The sequence below is a fragment of the Manis pentadactyla genome, chromosome 12, assembly GCF_030020395.1.
Source record: "Manis pentadactyla isolate mManPen7 chromosome 12, mManPen7.hap1, whole genome shotgun sequence".
NCBI lineage: Eukaryota > Metazoa > Chordata > Mammalia > Pholidota > Manidae > Manis > Manis pentadactyla.
In genome coordinates this window covers 15,836,862-15,854,779 of record NC_080030.1, presented here as the reverse complement: position 1 = coordinate 15,854,779, position 17,918 = coordinate 15,836,862, and the positions used below count along the sequence as shown (strand labels likewise).

At 38.4% G+C, this 17,918-nt stretch overlaps 1 protein-coding gene and 1 pseudogene across 1 annotated transcript; both read left to right on the top strand.

The window, feature by feature from the left end:
* The first annotated feature begins 904 nt into the window (after positions 1-904).
* LOC130679742 (zinc finger protein 699-like) lies at positions 905-1,762 on the top strand (annotated as a pseudogene).
* An 8,718-nt stretch (positions 1,763-10,480) lies between these two features.
* LOC130679741 (putative gustatory receptor clone PTE01) lies at positions 10,481-17,831 on the top strand. The gene is made up of 2 exons (XM_057489180.1): positions 10,481-10,509; positions 16,850-17,831. The coding sequence occupies exons 1-2, from the start codon at positions 10,481-10,483 to the stop codon at positions 17,829-17,831; spliced, it is 1,011 nt and encodes a 336-aa protein (XP_057345163.1).
* The last annotated feature ends 87 nt before the right edge of the window (positions 17,832-17,918 follow it).

The following is a 17,918-nucleotide window of genomic DNA, read 5'->3' as shown; positions in this document are numbered from 1 at the left end:
CAACGGTTCTCTATTCTGACCATGTTAAATGATAGAATCTGATGTGTGGAGATTCTGATTTGATTGGTTCTAGATTATGGGCAACACATCTGTAAATTGTTAAAGACCATCAGCTAATTATAATGATCCACCAGCATTGAGAACTACTGTCTAACCCCTCCATATTTGTTATTTAATTTGATTTCTTACAGGAACTTCATAACATAATGCATGGGAGGAAAATAGCTATTTCTTTTACCTATCTTAGTTTCTCTGACTGGGGCTCTGAAAAATTCATAGACAAAAGAAGTCACAAGAAAAAGCAAACGGAACTTTATTAGTTTGTTCATGACTATTGGTTGTTATTTATTCCCACACTTTTTTCTTTTCCTAAAGGTATTTCAGCTGCATGGAACTCCTTTATCTATTATCAGAACAATCCTGTAAGTAAAAAACTCAAGATAACATTGGCTATCGTACAGACTTCTTTGAGAGCTTTGATTTTATATCTTGACAGGGCAGAAAATGTACGTAATCACTGAAAATGGTAAAAATTTATTACTCATAATATGCTTTTTATTTTTAAAACAAGTCATGTGGTGGAGAACATCTATGAATGTAATGAAGAAAAGCAAAGTGGAAAAACTTTCAGCCAAATTTCACATCTTAATATACTGAAGAGAACCATTGATGTAAAATCCTATGAATTCTTTGAATGTAAACAGGCTTTCATGGATTGTCTATTCCTTAAGAATCACAACAAGTCTCACACAGGAACAAAACCTATCAGTGTAAGGAATGCAGGAAAGCATTCCACTTTCTTGCTTATTTTAAGAAGCATGTGAAAACTCCCACTGAAGAGAAACTCTATGAATGTAAGGAATGTACAAAAATCTTCAGTTGTTCTTCATTCTTTAGGGCGCATATGAAGAGTCACTCTGGAAAGACAAAATATGAAAGTAAGCAATGTGGGACAACATTCAGCTATTCTTCATCCCTCACAGAACACAAAAGAATTCATAGTGGAGATAAGCCTTATGAATGTAAGGAGTGTGGGAGGGCCTTCAGTTGTTCCTCTTCACTCTCCAAACACAAAAGAATTCATAGTGGAGATAATCCATATGAATGTACGGAGTGTGGGAAAGCCTTCAGTTCTTCCTCTAACCTTATAATACATATACGAATTCATACTGGAGAGAAGGCTTACGAATGCAAAGAGTGTGGGAAGGCCTTCAGTGAGTCCTCAAAACTCACCATCCATGTCAGAACACATATGGGAGAGAAACCCTATAAATGTAAGGAATGCAGAAAGCCTACAACTGTGCCTCCTCCTTAAGTATCCATATGAGGAAACATACTGGGGAGAAGCCGTATGAATGTCTGGAATGTGGAAAAGCCTTCTATCTTCCCACCTCCCTTAATACGCATGTGAAAAATCAAGTAGGGAGAAACCCTATGAATGTAAAGGATGCAGAAAAGCCTTCAGTTGTGCCTTGTCCTTCAGGGTAAACATGAGAGATCACACTGGAAAGATACCATATGAATGTAAGGAATGTGGGAAAGCCTTCAGTTGCTCCTCCTCCCTCACTGAACACCTAAGAACTCACAGTGGAGAGAAGCCTTATGAATGTAAGGAATGTGGCAAAGTCTTTATTAGTTCCTCCCACCTTAATGTACATGTAAGTCCACCCTTAAAATGGGCCGCTGGCTCATTGATTTTCAGTGCTTTTTTTCTAATATATTTAAGGTGATATATTTCCCTCTAATACCTTTTCAGCTCTAGCCATATATGGTTAATTATGAGGTACTTATTTTGGTTCAGATATAAGTGTAATTCCCAGAACAGTGGACATTTTTTGACCTATGGGGGATTTGAAGTACAGTTTTTCATATGAAGGCAGGAGTAGTCTTTTTGTTTCTATTTAACTCACTGTTTCATAGGTGTGTAGTCTTCGTAGTGCAGACATTTTGCTATTTGTGATTTCTCTAGTAGTTGGTGATTTCATTTAATTTAGTAGTTGGTAATTTCATCTGCCAGACAGCAGATACTGCAAATTGCCTAATATTTTCGCCCCTTTCTTACTAAGAGGACCTCCCTGGGGTTATCAGTTTTTTGTTCTCTGTACTTTCTCATGGCTAGTAAGTGAGCTTGATGTTTCTCTGAGTTTAAAAAGAGGCCTTGTGATGGGAAAGGTAGAAGTAAAGTTGGTTGGCCTGTTTTGTGTTAATTTGAACGTGGGACACTGCATTTCCCAGGATCGTTTCCTTATCCAATTCCAGATGAGCCTTGTCTGAAACAATAGTTTGCAGAGGGATTGGAAGGCAGAGGAAAGGAAGCCATTCTTAGTTTAGTGGGGTCATGAGACAGGGAGAAAGATGCTTAGGGGCCTGTGGGCTCCAGTCTCCAGCTTGTTTTCCTGATTATTAGACCCATCAGTCCATACTGACTGAAAACAGCACATTAAGTGCTTGACTTCAGTTCCCCCAGAAGCAGCAACTACACAGGCATATCCTTGAGTTTCTACATCACAGCCATACACAGCTTCTTAGATTTTCTGGCAAGTTCTAACACTGTCGTTTGGTATTACCATCTCTTTGTCAAATCAAGTGACTCTGTAGAGTTGACCCCAGCTTGGGCCAGGATTGTTGTCATCGACATAGTACAGTCTCATCATGTCACTCTGCTCAAGGGGAAAGATATCTGTGCAGATATACTGTGATCTCAAAGGAAGGAGGAGCTGTGAACAGTGAGAGAAATTAGGTATCATTGAAGTAAGCATCAGACAGGTGTCATCCTGTTTCAGTGGGGAAATATTTATATTTGACACCTTCAAACAAGATTTGACTACTTTTTCATGTAAGATGAAAGTTAGTTGGTTTGTGCCGCTTCAGGTATACTTAGGTGCACTTTGTTTTTTCTGTTTTATTTTCTCTTTTTTTCTAAAAATACACTTGTACCACTTTCCCTTAATCACTTTTTCCAGTTTTATTAAGGCATACATACACTATGCATGTGTACAGTATGCATGCAACATGCATGAAGTACACTAATTGTTATAGTGTGCAACTCGATGGAATGTCACATATGTACACACCCTGATAAGTACTTTTCCAGGACTCCCGGATGTTCATTCATCTGCTTTCTCAAGAACTGTGGCACAGAAGGAACCACAACTTTGGCTTTTGTTACAATATTGTTTGCTTATTCTTTATTTTCATACAGATATCAAAATACAGTCTGTACAGTTAATCTGTTTCCCTTCTTTTCTCACCATACATAATGTCTGGTTTGCCTTTTAATTCCTCTTTCAACAGACTTAACACTTATTTCTCTTGGCATCTGTTTTGTATGAAGGAAGGAGATGACTGAATCATAGGGGAGACTTTGTTTAGTTTGGTAAGTATTCCAGCTTTTCAAACAAGTTAATTCGACCTATAATCCCAAAAGCAATGCATGAAATTTCCAGTTGTTCCACATACCTGGAGAACACCTAATTTTAGCCATTGAGCAGAGGATATGCTAATATCTCATTTTGGGTTTTAATCTTCATTTATCTGATACATAATGATGTTAATACTTTTTTATGTGCCTTTTGGATCCTGGGGTATTTACTTATAAGAGGGCTCCTATTGAATCATTTCACACATTTTTGGTTCTTTTTTGTTTGAAGTGCTTCCTTCTGTTATGTGTCCTTTATTGTATGTATGTACCTATGTAGTTACATATGTATACATATATATATAAAATGTTATATGTTTTATATATATACATAAAATACCATGTATATTATATATATATATATTGCAGATAACCTTTCCTAGACTTTGGCTCGTCTTTTTATTCTTCAGTTGTAATCTAAAATGAATTTGCTGGTTTGAGTATTAAAAAGTCCTTGGGTCTCATTAGTTTCAGGGAAGGACGGGTCCTTACGCTGAAATGTATATGCATGTCTTGGCTGAGCCTCTTGCTGCATTAGCTCTTTTTCCTGGCAGGATATTTCTCCTTACAGTGGTCCCAGATCCAGGCTGCTCTCGTTTCATGTTGAAGTCTCAGGGGGAAGAGAGCAGTGGTCTGTTTGAACAATTCCAATATTATTACAGTTGAATGTGACTGGCTCAGTTGTCAACCAGTATCCAATCCCTGTGGCCAGAGGAATGTTTAGGCCTGGCTGCCATGCTCACCCAGAAACCAGAGTCTGCACCAGTGGGAACATAGAGTCCTGGCCATTGTGATGTGTAGAGAGGTGAGGGGCAGCAGTAGGCACGTGGGATATAGAAATAGATGTAATAATACTGTCACTTGTGCTTACTTAGCAATGGGAGGGAACTATGAAGTCTGCGAATTCACCCAAGGCTAAACAGTTCTAGAAATCTTTTCAGAAAGATCAGAAAGGTTAGATGCTGTTAACATTTCTTGAATTCTCAAGGTGGCTGCTCAGTCGTGATTTTGATCTGTAGGGTTTTGGAGATCTGATAGTGGAGACTTCCAACTTTTTAATCCAAGATTGCCTTGCCTTCTTTGTCCCCCATTTGTTTCTGAAATGCTGATTTTAGAATCTCATATCAATTTTCACAAATAAATCTCAGCCTATGCTTGGAATTGCATTAACTTTATAGATAAGCCTGAATAAAATTGACATGTTTGTGCTGTTGATTCTTCCAAGTGATCATAATGCAACTGTAAATTTACCTGAGCCATCTTTAAATTCTCTTAACAGTGCTTTGTCATCTTAATAAAAGAGATTGAATACATTTGTTTAATTTATTTCTGGGTGTGTTGTGTGTTTTGCTTTCTACATTTTAAAAAATTTTTGGTTTAGCACATATAATTGCAAATTGTCTTTGTACATTGTGCATCTTTTAACCAGGGACATTTATAAATCCATTTATTTATTCAATGGAATTATTTTGGATTTTCTGTGTATACAGTCCTGTCAATACAAATAAATTCTTGCTTGGTTCCTAAACTGTTACTTGCCTCATTGCTTTACAGTGATGAATATAAATGATGTGAATGAACATCTTTGCCCTCTTCCTTATCTAGTGGAAAGAGTTCTGTATTTTACCATTAAGTAAAATAATAGCTGTAAGTTTTTCATAAATAATCTGTATTAAGTGAAAGGAATTACATTCAATTCCAGGTTGCCATTTTTTTTTATCATGTAGAGAAATTGAATTTATCCAATGCCTTTTCTGCATGTATCAGGATCTTATTAATTAATTAATTAATTAATTTGTTTGTTTGTTTTGTTATCGTTAATGTACAACTACATGAACAGCATTATGGTTACTAGACTCCCCCTACTATCAAGTCCCCCACACATACCCCATTACAGTCACTGTCCACCAGTGTAGTCAGATGCTATAGAATCATTACTTGTCTTCTCTGTGTTATGCATGTATCAGGATCTTAAAAGAAAAAAAATCCTTTAGTCTGTTAATGTGGTTAGTTACTACAATCCTCGATTTTAAATTGGTAAAGAATCTTGTGTTCCTGGAATGAACTACCCTTGGACATGATATGCATGAGTTTATTTGCCTTTTCCTCTTGCTAGTTTCATTATGCTAACATAAAAAAATTATTTCCATGTCTGTGTTCATGAGAAGTTTGTCTTTTATTATACTTGTCTGTTGTTTTTTAAATTAGGTTTATGCTGTCTCTTAGGAGGAGTTGGAAATACTTCTGAAAGACTTTGCATAAAAATTGAACTATCTATTTCTGATATGTTTGGAATAATTCACCAGTGAATTTTTCTTTGGGTTTTCTTTACAGGACGCTTTTGTAAGATAGTTTCACAGGTGAATTATAGCAGACATATAAATAGACAAAACTCTATTCAAATTTTCTATTTGTGCTTCTGTTAGTTTGCTAAGTTGTATGTGTTCGTTCCGTAACTTTTCTAATTTGTTTCCATAAAGTTCATGATATCTTACAATTTCTTTTTAATATTTGAAAAAAATCTATATACCCTTTCTTATTCCTGATTTTGGTAATTTAAGTGTTCTCTTCCTTCTTTGGAAGGGATGTTAGATATATCAATTTACTTGAACAACCAACTTTCAGTTTATTCTTTCTCTAATTTTAAAATTAGAAGATTAAAAGAAATTTTTCTCTTGTATTTGGGTTTATTTTCTCTATTTTTCTAGGTATTTGAGTCAGATGCTTATATCATTGCCTGTATTTTACTATGTCAAATTGGCCTATAAACCCATCCAATCAGAACTTGCTACTATTAACATTATCATTAGCAGTGCATTTGAGTTATGTGGGGAAAAACTTTTTATGTGACTGTTAAAGTAACAAGGGTTTCCTTGGAGGAATGGACAGAAGACTGGGAATCAAGACACATGATTTCCAGTCTTTGTTTTTTGACTCGTTATCTCTCTGACCTTAGAAAAGCCATTAAACTTTCTGGAACTTTTGGTGTTTCTGTGTTTAAACATTTTATTGTGGAATAATTATAGATTCACAGTAGGCTGTAGAAAAAATATGCACAAGGAAGAACATGTAACCCATTACCCAGTTTCCACCTGTGGAAATCTACAAATTTTACTAAGATTTCACCAGCTTTACATGAGTGTGCACATGTGTGTGTCTGCAGTTTTAGCGCATGTGTATATTAATGGAACCACTGCCACGGGGTACAGAACTGCTCCATCACCACAAAATAGCTCTTGTAGGCTACTCGTTTGCATTCAGACCCACATCTCTACACCACCAACCTCAGCAGCCATTAGTCTGTCCTCCTCTTTAATTTTGTTATCTCAAGAATGTGATGTAAATGGAGTCCTGCAATGTGTAATCTGAGGTAGACTTTCTCACGTATCATAATCCCCTTGAGATCCATCCAAGCTGTGCGTGAAGCTATGCTCTTTTTTTATTCCTCACTTAAAAAAAATCATGAACAGGTAGGTATTGGTTTTTATTTTGATATTCCAAGAATTTTCTGTCATTGAAAAAAGATACAAATCAATAAGTAGAGATTTGAGTGTCGAGCAGAAAGGGAAAGAACCAACCCAGCTGCCCCCTGTATCCAGGTGCTGAGGACAGAGGCATGAAGAAACCAGACAACACTCACTGTGCACATGGGATTCAAATTCCAGGGAAAGCAGCAGTCAGTAAAACAAGTGCTCTAAGGAAAAATACACTGGGGAGTGGATGGAAAAGACTTGAGGGAGAATAATTTTAAATCGGATGCCTCAGAAATTGAGAAAAGATTTAAACAAAAGCCTGATGAATATTGAAAGGGAAAAAAGGTGAATATTGGGCAAGTGCATCACTGGCAGAGCAGCAGCAGGGGAAATGCCTCAAGGCACGGATGCCCCTGGGTGTTTCAGAAATTTCAGCATTGGGGTATTTTTTGAAAATTACATGTGCTAAAGTTTAAGAACCCAAAACCACCTGTGACACTTCACAACCCTTTGGGTCCAGTATTTGTTCCTCCAAATTTCAGACACAAGAGCCTGAGTAAATCAATAGCGGTTCTGAGTCACTGGCGCTTGGAGAATCAGAAGGTCCATAAATGCACAATGCAGGCACACATAATTGTACCTATATTCTGTGAAATTTCTCAAAGTTCCTGTAACTTCATACATGGAATGCCATGTAGGAATATGGTATTCTACTCCCAATAGGAATGTGGAGTTGAGTCTAGCAGCACTTGTCTTCTGCTCTGGACAAGATAAAAGGCTCTGTAAGACAGTGTGCACAGCAGTGGTTTTTAACCACGAGGAATTTTACGCACTAGGTAACATTGGAAATGTCTGGAGAAATTTTTGAATGTCAAAGTTGGGCTTAGGTGGCCTGCTGGTATCTATTGGAAGGAGACCAGGAATTCTGGGAATGCACCAGACAGCGCCCACAACAAGGAGCTCTGTGGCCCAGATGCCAGTGGTGCTAAACTTGAGAGAGAATGGTGTACAGCTAGCCCATTTCCATGGCAGCCTCCATCTCTACTGAGATCCAAGGGAAACCCTGAGCCATAATAAGCTGGAATGTCTTCATTTTCACCACCTAGGGAACAGCAAGACTTCTCAGTGTCCGGTGAGCAAAATCTCTAGACATATATGACCTTGCAATTTTGGAATGCTCAAATGGGATCCCGGTGTTAATAGTTGCTTTCGTCTCTATAGTGGTCTCATGTCATGGTCTGAGGACCATAGCCTTCATTCCAATGTTTTAGATTTATTTTACCATTTTTTCACCTGTGTGTTCTTGCTTTTTGTCCAGTGACTTGTTTGGGCCAGTCGAATGTCAGGTAGTCAAATGCAAGCAGAGAATCAAAACTCATTGGTGCATTTAGGCATCCTAACTAGCACCCTGGCATTACCCTAGACACATAAGGGAGTTACAAACAGACAAGGAGTCAGAAAATTTTTGTTTTCATTTAAGGCAGTTATATTATCCCTGGCCATAAATCAAAACAAAGCCATCCAGTACCATCAAAGATTCATAAAGAAAGTGCTGCAGTTGTGGCTGCTTGGGGGCAGGACCACATCGTTTCTGTGCAATCATAAATTCCTCCTTCACTCTCCTAGTTTTTTAGACTGAGAAGTGTTTAAAGGACCAAAATTAGTTTCAGAGATGCTCTAAGGGAAGGGTTTGCTTGGTTTTATGACAAAAGAGAAGAGACAGAAGAAAACACTATTTAATATTTAATGAGCTTTCCTTCTCTGTCATTCACTGTTTTAAGTCATAACTTCCATGTATTCACTTACTTGATCATAAAAACTTTATGAGGCAAACGCTTATTAACATCATAGACATGGTGAAACAGAGGCACAAGGGAGCTCAGCTGTCCAGGGTTACATCGCTAGCACACGGTGGGGATCACCTAATGTGATATAACTTCGGTCACATGCTAATTTCACGCCAAATGTGGTCACCATCATTATAACTTCTACATAAATAATTTTTTTAAAAATAAGAACTCCAACAATTCAAAACTGAACTTCAATTTCTATCTTTGTAAACCTGAACAAGTTCAAGCTGTCGATCTGGGCACCTAACTTATAAATTTATTCCAAACTATGATCGGTAAGACAAAAGTAGACTGTTAACTGATTGCATAAATAAAATTTTATTGGAACACAGACTTGCTCATTCATGTACCTGTTATCTGAGGCTACTTTTGTGCTATCACGATGGAATTGAGTAGTTATAACAAAGGATGTGTGGTGGCCTACACAGCCTAAATTATTTGCTATCTGGCTCTTTGTAGGAAAATTTTGCTCACCTCTGTCCAATAATATTGAGATCATAATTAAATTCCTTTATGGGGTTACTGTCATGAGGAGACTAAATATATGTAAAATGCTTGGGACAGTGTTTAGCACAGAGTAAAGCATCAATAAGTAAAGGTAGTGGTCATAATAATAGGGAAAAGCAAAATATTCATTTCTGGAGATGTTAAAATGGAATTTTGGTAAATTAAAACTGACCCAGATTGAAAATCTTAGTAGAACAACAATATAAACAAAAAAATACGTATACTAACAACCAATATCACGTTAAATGGCCGAACCTTTGAATCGTTTTCATCATAGAGAGCAAAGGCACTCAGATGTCCATTCTATCACTGTTACATAATGCATAATGTTCAAGGGGAGGTAGCCTGTGCTTTTGGACAGAAATAGCAATAAGGAAAAAGACCACAATGGTAAATTTCAGATAATAAAATTGTAATTAAAATAACACCTAGAAATACTCTTAGAACAAAGAGTGTTAGAAAATGGCAATATACAATTTGTTTTCTAATATGTCATATCAGCAACAAATAAAACCAATGTTAGGGAAAAACAAGTGAGAATGTTTCATATCTTGATCTGGGTGATAGTTACGTGAGTGTATATACATGTTAAAAAACATAGAGCTGTACACTTAAGATTTGTGCACTTTATTGTATGCATCCCAAAGAAAAATATGAAGAAAAAATTGAAGTAGGAAGGTCTCCTTGCAGACATAAAAATGTTTAAATACAGGAATATTTACAGGTTCTGATATGTAAATGTTAACAGTCAAGATGGCAATATTCCTGATATTTCATCAGTGTCATTTCAGTAAATCAAAAGTGCCATAGACTTTGCAAGTTAAAATAATCTAAGCTTGCTGGAACAGCTTCTGTTTTGGAAGTGTGACTGGAGTAGGCCAAGTACACGTGCCTCTGGGAAAGGGTAGGACTCAGAAGTAATTGAGCTGGACCAAGGACATTGGCTTTCCTCCCACGGTTCCTCAAAACTGCAAAGCCTTAAGGGAATAGATCTCCTGGACCAATTTAGCTAATTATGAGTCCTGTGCATGGGGCTCCCAAGGCCATACATCTATAATCGGCCTGTATCTCCACTCTTTCAGGTTGACAGTCCCCACGTCTCCTCCTCTCAGTGTAGTAATCTCCTTCTGAAGGCAAGCCTGAGTCTGTCTTCCTGCCAGTCCTCAGGACACAGTCACAGCCGTCACTGCGCACCAGGCAGGAGAGGGACAGCAGACTGGCCTTCCCTGGTCATGCAGCGGCAGAGTCACAGCGCAGCCCAGTGAGTGCCCTGGGAGACTGGGTAGAGGGGACACTGGGAGAAAATTGTTTCCTTATTGCCAGGAGAAGCAGGATATCTGGGATGGGGTTGGACTGCTGGTGGGACAACAGTGTGCAAAGTTTCGCCTCTGAGCACTGTGAAGTTAATGTTCCTGGTTCTGGAGGGAGTCTAAGAATTCCTAGTACAGTTCTGCTTTGCTCCAACCCTGGTTCTAGACCCCATAGGCATTACTACAACTATAACAGGAAACAGGGCTGTCTGAACTGTCCCCTAAGAACTCAAAGATCATGAAGTGGAGGTGAGGATGAATTCAGAAAGCATGGCATCACGAGTCTTCCCTAAGAACATCCTGAGGTGCCAGGAGCTAGCCGTTGTCTAGAGTTTGTTTCATTTTACCTGCATAATCACACCCCACAAAAGAGGAATGCATATTATTGTCATTTTACAGATGAACAAGGGAGCACAGCATTTAAATATATCTTGCCATGGGGTGAATCCAAAATCCAGACACAGGGCACCAGCCACACTATTCTCTCCTGCCAACATAACATGTCGTTCAACCTGCCAGGCCACTCCGGGCAGAGACCACCCCAGTCACCATGCTCTTCCCTTTGGAGGTTCCCAGTGGGCCTCTCAGAGACGACTGGATCCCCTTGCTTCATCAACCAATGGAAGGACAGCGGAGATGAAGGCCAGGGTCAGAGAAGGATCAGCAGATAATTATTTAAGGCAGATCTCTCTCTCGCCACTGCTGCCATCTTCCTTAAAGTGTCTTCTTCCTCCTTCAGCTTGTACTCTAGCCCTTCTCAGTCAGGGTGCTGGGTTCCATTCTTAGGAAACCAAACTCAGATAAAAGATTTATCTTAACTAAATTTTGTTAAGACCTCTGGACGTCTGTGTTAAGCCTTGTGAACGGCAGGGAAACAGTGTGAAGAGGAGCTTAGCGTATGGGCGTCAGACACTCACAAATTACGTTAATTCTGTCTGCTCTATTTCTTATCTCTTGTGTGATATGGGGCCAGTTCTTAGCATCTCTGTGTACATAGAAAGGGCAGAGAAAATTTCAGATATTATTATTATTATTAATTGTCTAGCTTCGTACTGTATGATTAAAATATCCTGTGATCTGAAGTTATGGATTTGTCTGACAGGACATTTAATTTTGCCCTTATACAAGTATATCCTTTCCAGAATATCCCATAAGACAAGACAAGGCACAGCAGGACTGGTGTGTCTCTACAGCATGAACTTTCTATGAGCCTATTATTTTCCTTTTATAAAGTATATGTCACTATATACTCAAATATCAATTAAATATATTCAAGTGTCAAAAATTTGTGGAAATTTTAAACAATGAAAAATTTAAAGGACGTAGAAATAGAAAGGGAAGGCAAATTTGCCATCATAGACTGAGACACGGACAGGATTCCACATTTATGATATCAAGTCATGCCATGCTCTACTTCCCTGGTATGAGAAATGCTTTGATCTCTCTGCCATGTAACTAAATAAAATCCGTTATGTATTTCTTGATGTTAAATTTATCAGTAATCTACTGCTGCAATAATAATATTATTCTGATTAAAATTCAATAACAATACTAAGTGGCAAATTTCAGGGATATTATTCTTCCCATTTCTAGGTAAGAAATGCCATCAGAAACTGGTTGAGATATTTACACACTCTCTAAATTTAGTGAAATATGTTGTTCTCAGACTACCTTTGTCTCAGATGGTTTCTCTTCATGGGACCCACTGAAGTCACCTGCGAATCTGGAAATGGAAAAAGTGCTTCACTGGAGTCTGTCTGGCATACCTAATGTGGTTCATAGGGTTTCCAAGAAGAGAAATATTTTTTCCATCTTACTTTGAAAATATGAGATATACAAATATTATTTCCAAGCTTAGAGTTTTAGGTGAGGCATCATGGAATAGCGATTACTAGACAGACTTCAGGGATAAACCTGATTCTATATTTCAGCAGTAAGAATAGGTAGTTGATTGTATCTGATTTTTTAAATGGGAAAATTATGCAGGCAATGAATAGCAGAATTAAATGTGCACTGATTTGAACAATCAAAAAACTATACTTCATATTTATATCATACACATTCTCACTTGTGTTATGTGGAGAGGTAAATGAATTTGCATAAGATTGTCATAATAAGGAAATAAGCTAGGTTTTCAGGAAGACCGTTGAGACCTTCCCTAGTTGTAAATCCTCAACTGTAAATAAGAGTATTCATTTGATGAGGAAACAGTACTTCACAAATTTTAGAATTAGAAATGCATTTTAATATTTTTATCAATCCTAACACCACAGAAACATTGGCAAGAGAATATACCTGTAAAATTCTAGACACTGGTTGCCTTTGAGGGACATGTATATATAGGGGAAAGAGATCAAGAAGTGGGTGCAACAAAGCAGAAATTTTATTGGTAATATTTCAAATCTCTATAGAATAAGCTATGAAGCACATATTACTGAATGCTCACATTTTTAATGTTTGATATGATGAGTGGGTTTTACTGATACTACTAATAAATAGCATTAATGGAGGATTTACTAAGTGGTGGTTTTCAAAGGCAGTGCTTCTCAGCTCTCACTGTACATTAGATTTGTGAACAGATTCACATACAGAGATTCTACTTTAACTGATTTAGGATACAGCCAGCACCTCAGTATATTTTAAAAGATCCACAGTTAATTATAATGGTCGATTGGGAGTGACCATCAGTGTTCTAAGCACTTTATATTTATTATTTCCTTTCATTTCTCAAAATGACCCTATAAGCTGGGTTCCATTCTTACCTCCATTTACAATTCAGGCTTTTGTTATATTATTTTCTGAATTACACTTTTTTTTGCATTTTTTTCAAATCAAATAACGTGTTACCTGCCAGGACGAACTATGACCCGAATTGCCTACAATTGAGAATTGTAGGCCCCACGATCAGGAAGGACTGACATTGAAGTTCTCAATCTAGTTTAAGAAGGCTGGGTTTCAGTCAGCTTTGGTACATGCCTTGGTTGTAAAATCTCAACTGTAAATAAGTGCTGATTTCATGAGGAAACAATGCTCCACAAATTTTAGAATTAGAAATGTATTGAAACATTCTTTTAGGTTATCATTGACATATAATCTAATGAAGGTTTCCCATGAGCAACATTCTGGTTTCAATGTTCCCCCATGTTATCAAGTCCCCGCCACCGCACTGTAATCAGTGTTCATCAATGTAGTAAGATGCTATAGAGTCATTTTTGTCTTCTCAATGCTGTACTGCCTTAACCATGACCCACCTATATTGTGAGTGCTAATTATCCTGCCCCTCAATCCCTTTCTCCTTCCTTCCCTACCTGATCTCCCCAACCCCTTCCATTTGGTAACCGCTAGTCCCTTCTTGGAGTCTGTGAGTCGGCTGCTGTTTTGTTCCTTCAGTTTTGCTTGTTACCCTCCACAAATGAGTAAAGTCTTTTGGTACTTGACTTTCTCCATCTGGCTTATTCACTAAGCATAATACCCTCTATCTCCATGCACATTGTTGCAAATGGTAGATTTGTTTACTTCTTATGGCTTAATAGTTTTCTTCTGTGTACATGTACCATATCTTTATCCATTTATCTACTGATGGACACTTAGGTGCCTTCCATATCTTGGCTATTATAAATAGGGCTGTGTTAAACATAGGGGTGCATAAGTCTTTTTGAATCTGGGATCTTCTTTTCTTTGGGTAAATTCCTAAAAGTGTAATTACTGGTTCAAATTGCATTTCTACTTTCAGTTTTTTGAGGAACCTCCATATTGCTTTCCACAATGGTTGAACTAATTTACATTCCCACCAGCAGTGTAGGTTCCCCTATGTCCACATCCTCACCAGCATTTGTTGTTTCTTGTCCTTTGGATGTTGGGCATCCTAACTGGTGTGAGGTGATATCTCATTGCATTTTTAATTTGCATTTCCTGATAATTAGTGATGTGGAGCATCTTTTCATGTATCTGTTAGTCATCTGAATTTCGTCTTTGGAGAAGTGTCTGTGCAGATTCTCTGCCCACTTTTTAATCGGGTCATTGTTTGGGGGGTTTTGAGGCATGTGCTCTCTTTATATATTTTGGATGCTAACCCCTTAACAGATAAGTCATTTACTAATATATTCTCCCTTACTGTAGGTTGCCTTTTTGTTCTGCTGATGGTGTCCTTTGCTGTATAGAAGCTTTTTATCTTGATGTAGTCCCACTTGTTCATTTTTTGCTTTTGTTTCCCTTTCCCAAGAAGACGTGTTCAGGAAAATGTTGCTCATGTTTATATTCAACAGGTTTTTACCTATGTTTTCTTCTAAGTGTTTTATGGTTTCATAACTTACATTTAGGTCTTTGATCCATTTTGAGTTTACTTTTGTGTATGGGGTTAGACAACACTCCAGTTTCATTCTCTTGCATGTAGCTGTCCTGTTTTGCTACAGTTGTTGTAGAGGCTGCTGTTTCCTCATTGTATGTCCATGGCTCTTTTATTGTATATTAATTGACCATGTATATGTAGGTTTATATCTGGGCTCTCTATTCTGTTCCACTCTTCTATGGCTCTGTTCCTGTGACAGTACCAAATTGTTTTCATACTATGGCTTTGTAGTACAGCTCGAAGTTTCGAAGCATAATCCTGCCAGCTTTATTCTTCCTTCTCAGGATTGCTTTTGCTATTTAGGGTCTTTTGTGGTTCCACATGAATTTTAAAACTATTTGATCTAGTTTGTTGAAGAATGCTGTTGGTATTTTGATTGGGATTGCATTGAATTTGTAGATTGCTTTAGGCAGGAATGCCATTTTGAGTACATTAGTTCTTCTTATGCGTGAGCATGGGTTGTATTTGCATTTATTGGTGAATTCTTTAATTTCTCTCATGAGTGTTTTGTAGTTTCCAGGGTATAGGTCTTTCACGTCCTTGGGTCAGTTTATTCCTAGGTAATTTATTCCTTGTGATGCAACTGTAAGGGAAGTTGATTTCCTGATTTCTCTTTCTGCTGGTTCATTGTTAGTGTACAGTAATGCAACAGATTTCTGTGTATTGTTAAGGGCTTTTTATGTATAATATCATGTCATCTGCAAACAGTGCCTGTCTTTGTTTTGCTCTGGAGCAGCAGGTTGTGGGTACCTGTTATGTAAAGCAACTGGAATCTCAGTCTCTCCATGTATTCTGCCTGCCTTTGCTTTCCAACCCCACTAATCTCTGGATCACCATTTAATGTGGGTTGGTGCTCCAGGAGCAGATCTCCAGGGATGGACGTTTAGCAGTCCTGGGCTTCTACTCCCTCCCCGCCCCATTTCTTTTACTCTGGCCTGTGAGCTGGGGTGGGGGAGTTAGGGCTTGGGACCTGCCAGATCATGGCATTGTTACTTTATCTTTTTCCATGAGCAATTCTCTTTTCCCCAGATATAGGCAGTCTGTTCTGCATTCTTTGGGTAGCTTTTTCAGCAGTAGTTGTATTTGCTGTACTTTTGTGTTATATGTGGTTCTGTGAAGAGGTTTCTGACTCACTTCTCATGCCCCCATCTTTTCCCCCCTGCCTCTCATGTTTAAATATTTCTGTCAATGCAATATATAGCGGAGATTTAAATGCAGAAAGCAGCCTCAAGCACAAAGGCTGTCCTTGACATGCTGTAGAGTTGATACAAACAGTGCTGTATACAAAACTTCATATTAGGATTAATGTTTACAAAAACTCTTAAACACAACTCACATACGTGGGTGAGCACTTAATTCCACTGAGGACAGATATCAGAAAACCAAATCATAATTAAAATCGATCTAGATAACCGTCATATCAAAATTCTAACTGATTAAACACAACATGACTTTCATTTAGAATTCAGGTAACATTACAGAGTGTTTATAAATGCTCCAGATTAAGGGAATGTCTTGTAATGCAGTTGGATAAGTTAAAGTATATATGATTGCTTCCTAATGTCTTTTAAATGGAGTGAATTTTTTAAATCAGAGAATGATATATTTATCCCATCTATTTTCCTCAAATGAGGGGACAGATATGTAAGTGCAGTCATGAATGTATCAGCTCTAAATCATTTGCTCCTCTGTCACACTTTAGCTCATTGTCTCTGACGTGGGTTTATATAGAAACAGGTAAATAGACAAGAAATCAATGAGGCAAGAGATCTAAAAGAAATGAGTTGGCCACTAGTGACAAATATTGCTCAAGGTCCTGCCATGTATGATCTTCAGGGGTTGAAGTCTTAACTTTGATTTGCTTGAATTCAAAATGTAGATGGTGTGCTGGCTTCCTGTGTGATTGTTTCATTCATTTCCAGCCTTTTTTTCCTTTCTAGGAGGTGTCCCAGCTACATGGGAACAAAGAATCTAACACATGTCACAGAATTCCTCCTCCTGGGCCTATCAGTTGATCCAGAACTGCAGCTCCTCCTCTTTGGCCTCTTACTGTCCATGTACCTGGTCACCGTCCTGGGGAACCTGCTCATCATCCTGGCCATCGGCTCTGACCCCCACCTCCACACCCCCATGTACTTCTTCCTCTCTATCCTGTCCTTGGCTGACATTGGTTTGACCTCCACCACAGTCCCCAAGATGATTGTGGACAATCAAACTCTTAGCAGAGTCATCTCCTATGCAGGCTGCCTGACTCAGATGTCTATTTTTATTGTTTTTGCATGTATGGACAGCATACTCCTGACTGCCATGGCCTATGACCGATTTGTGGCAATCTGTCACCCCCTGCACTACCCAGTGATTATGAATCCCCGTTTCTGCGCCCTGCTAGTTTTGGCGTCATTTTTCATTAGCCTTTTGGACTCCCAGTTGCACAGTCTGATGCTGGTACAGCTCACCTTCTTTATAGATGTGGAAATAACTAATTTCTTCTGTGGCCTTTCTCCGCTATTCAACATCGCTTGCTTTAAAATCCCCACCAACGCCATATTAATGTATTTTACAGGTGCCATTTTTGGTGGAGTTCCGGTGTCAGGGATCCTTTTCTCTTACTACAAAATCGTTTCCTCCATTCTGAGAGTCCCCTCGGCAGGTGGGAAGTCCAAAGCCTTCTCCACCTGTGGTTCTCACTTAATAGTTGTTTGCTTGTTTTATGGCACAGGCCTTGGGGTGTTCTTCAGTTCGGCTGCCTCAGAGGCTCGAAGGAAGCTTGCAATGGCCTCCCTGATGTACACAGTTGTCACCCCCATGCTGAACCCCTTCATCTACAGCCTGAGGAACAGGGACATGATGGGAGCCCTGCAGAGGCTCCTCAAGGGAGCATCCAAATCTCAACGCCTGTGCCACCTTTCTCAGCGTGCGGGTTGAAAAATTCAGTAAAACCAAATAGCTGGAGCATGAAATTGTGCCCATTAGTTTCCATGATTTTTTTGTTTCTTGGGCCTGTCAATACCC

What these genes read in the sequence shown, in the direction of transcription:
- LOC130679741 (XM_057489180.1), top strand. Translation starts at nt 10,481, where the DNA reads ATGCAGCGGCAGAGTCACAGCGCAGCCCA. An exon ending in CAGAGTCACAGCGCAGCCCA is followed by an intron (nt 10,510 to 16,849) that starts GTGAGTGCCCTG and finishes CCTTTCTAGGAG; the next exon opens with GTGTCCCAGCTACATGGGAA.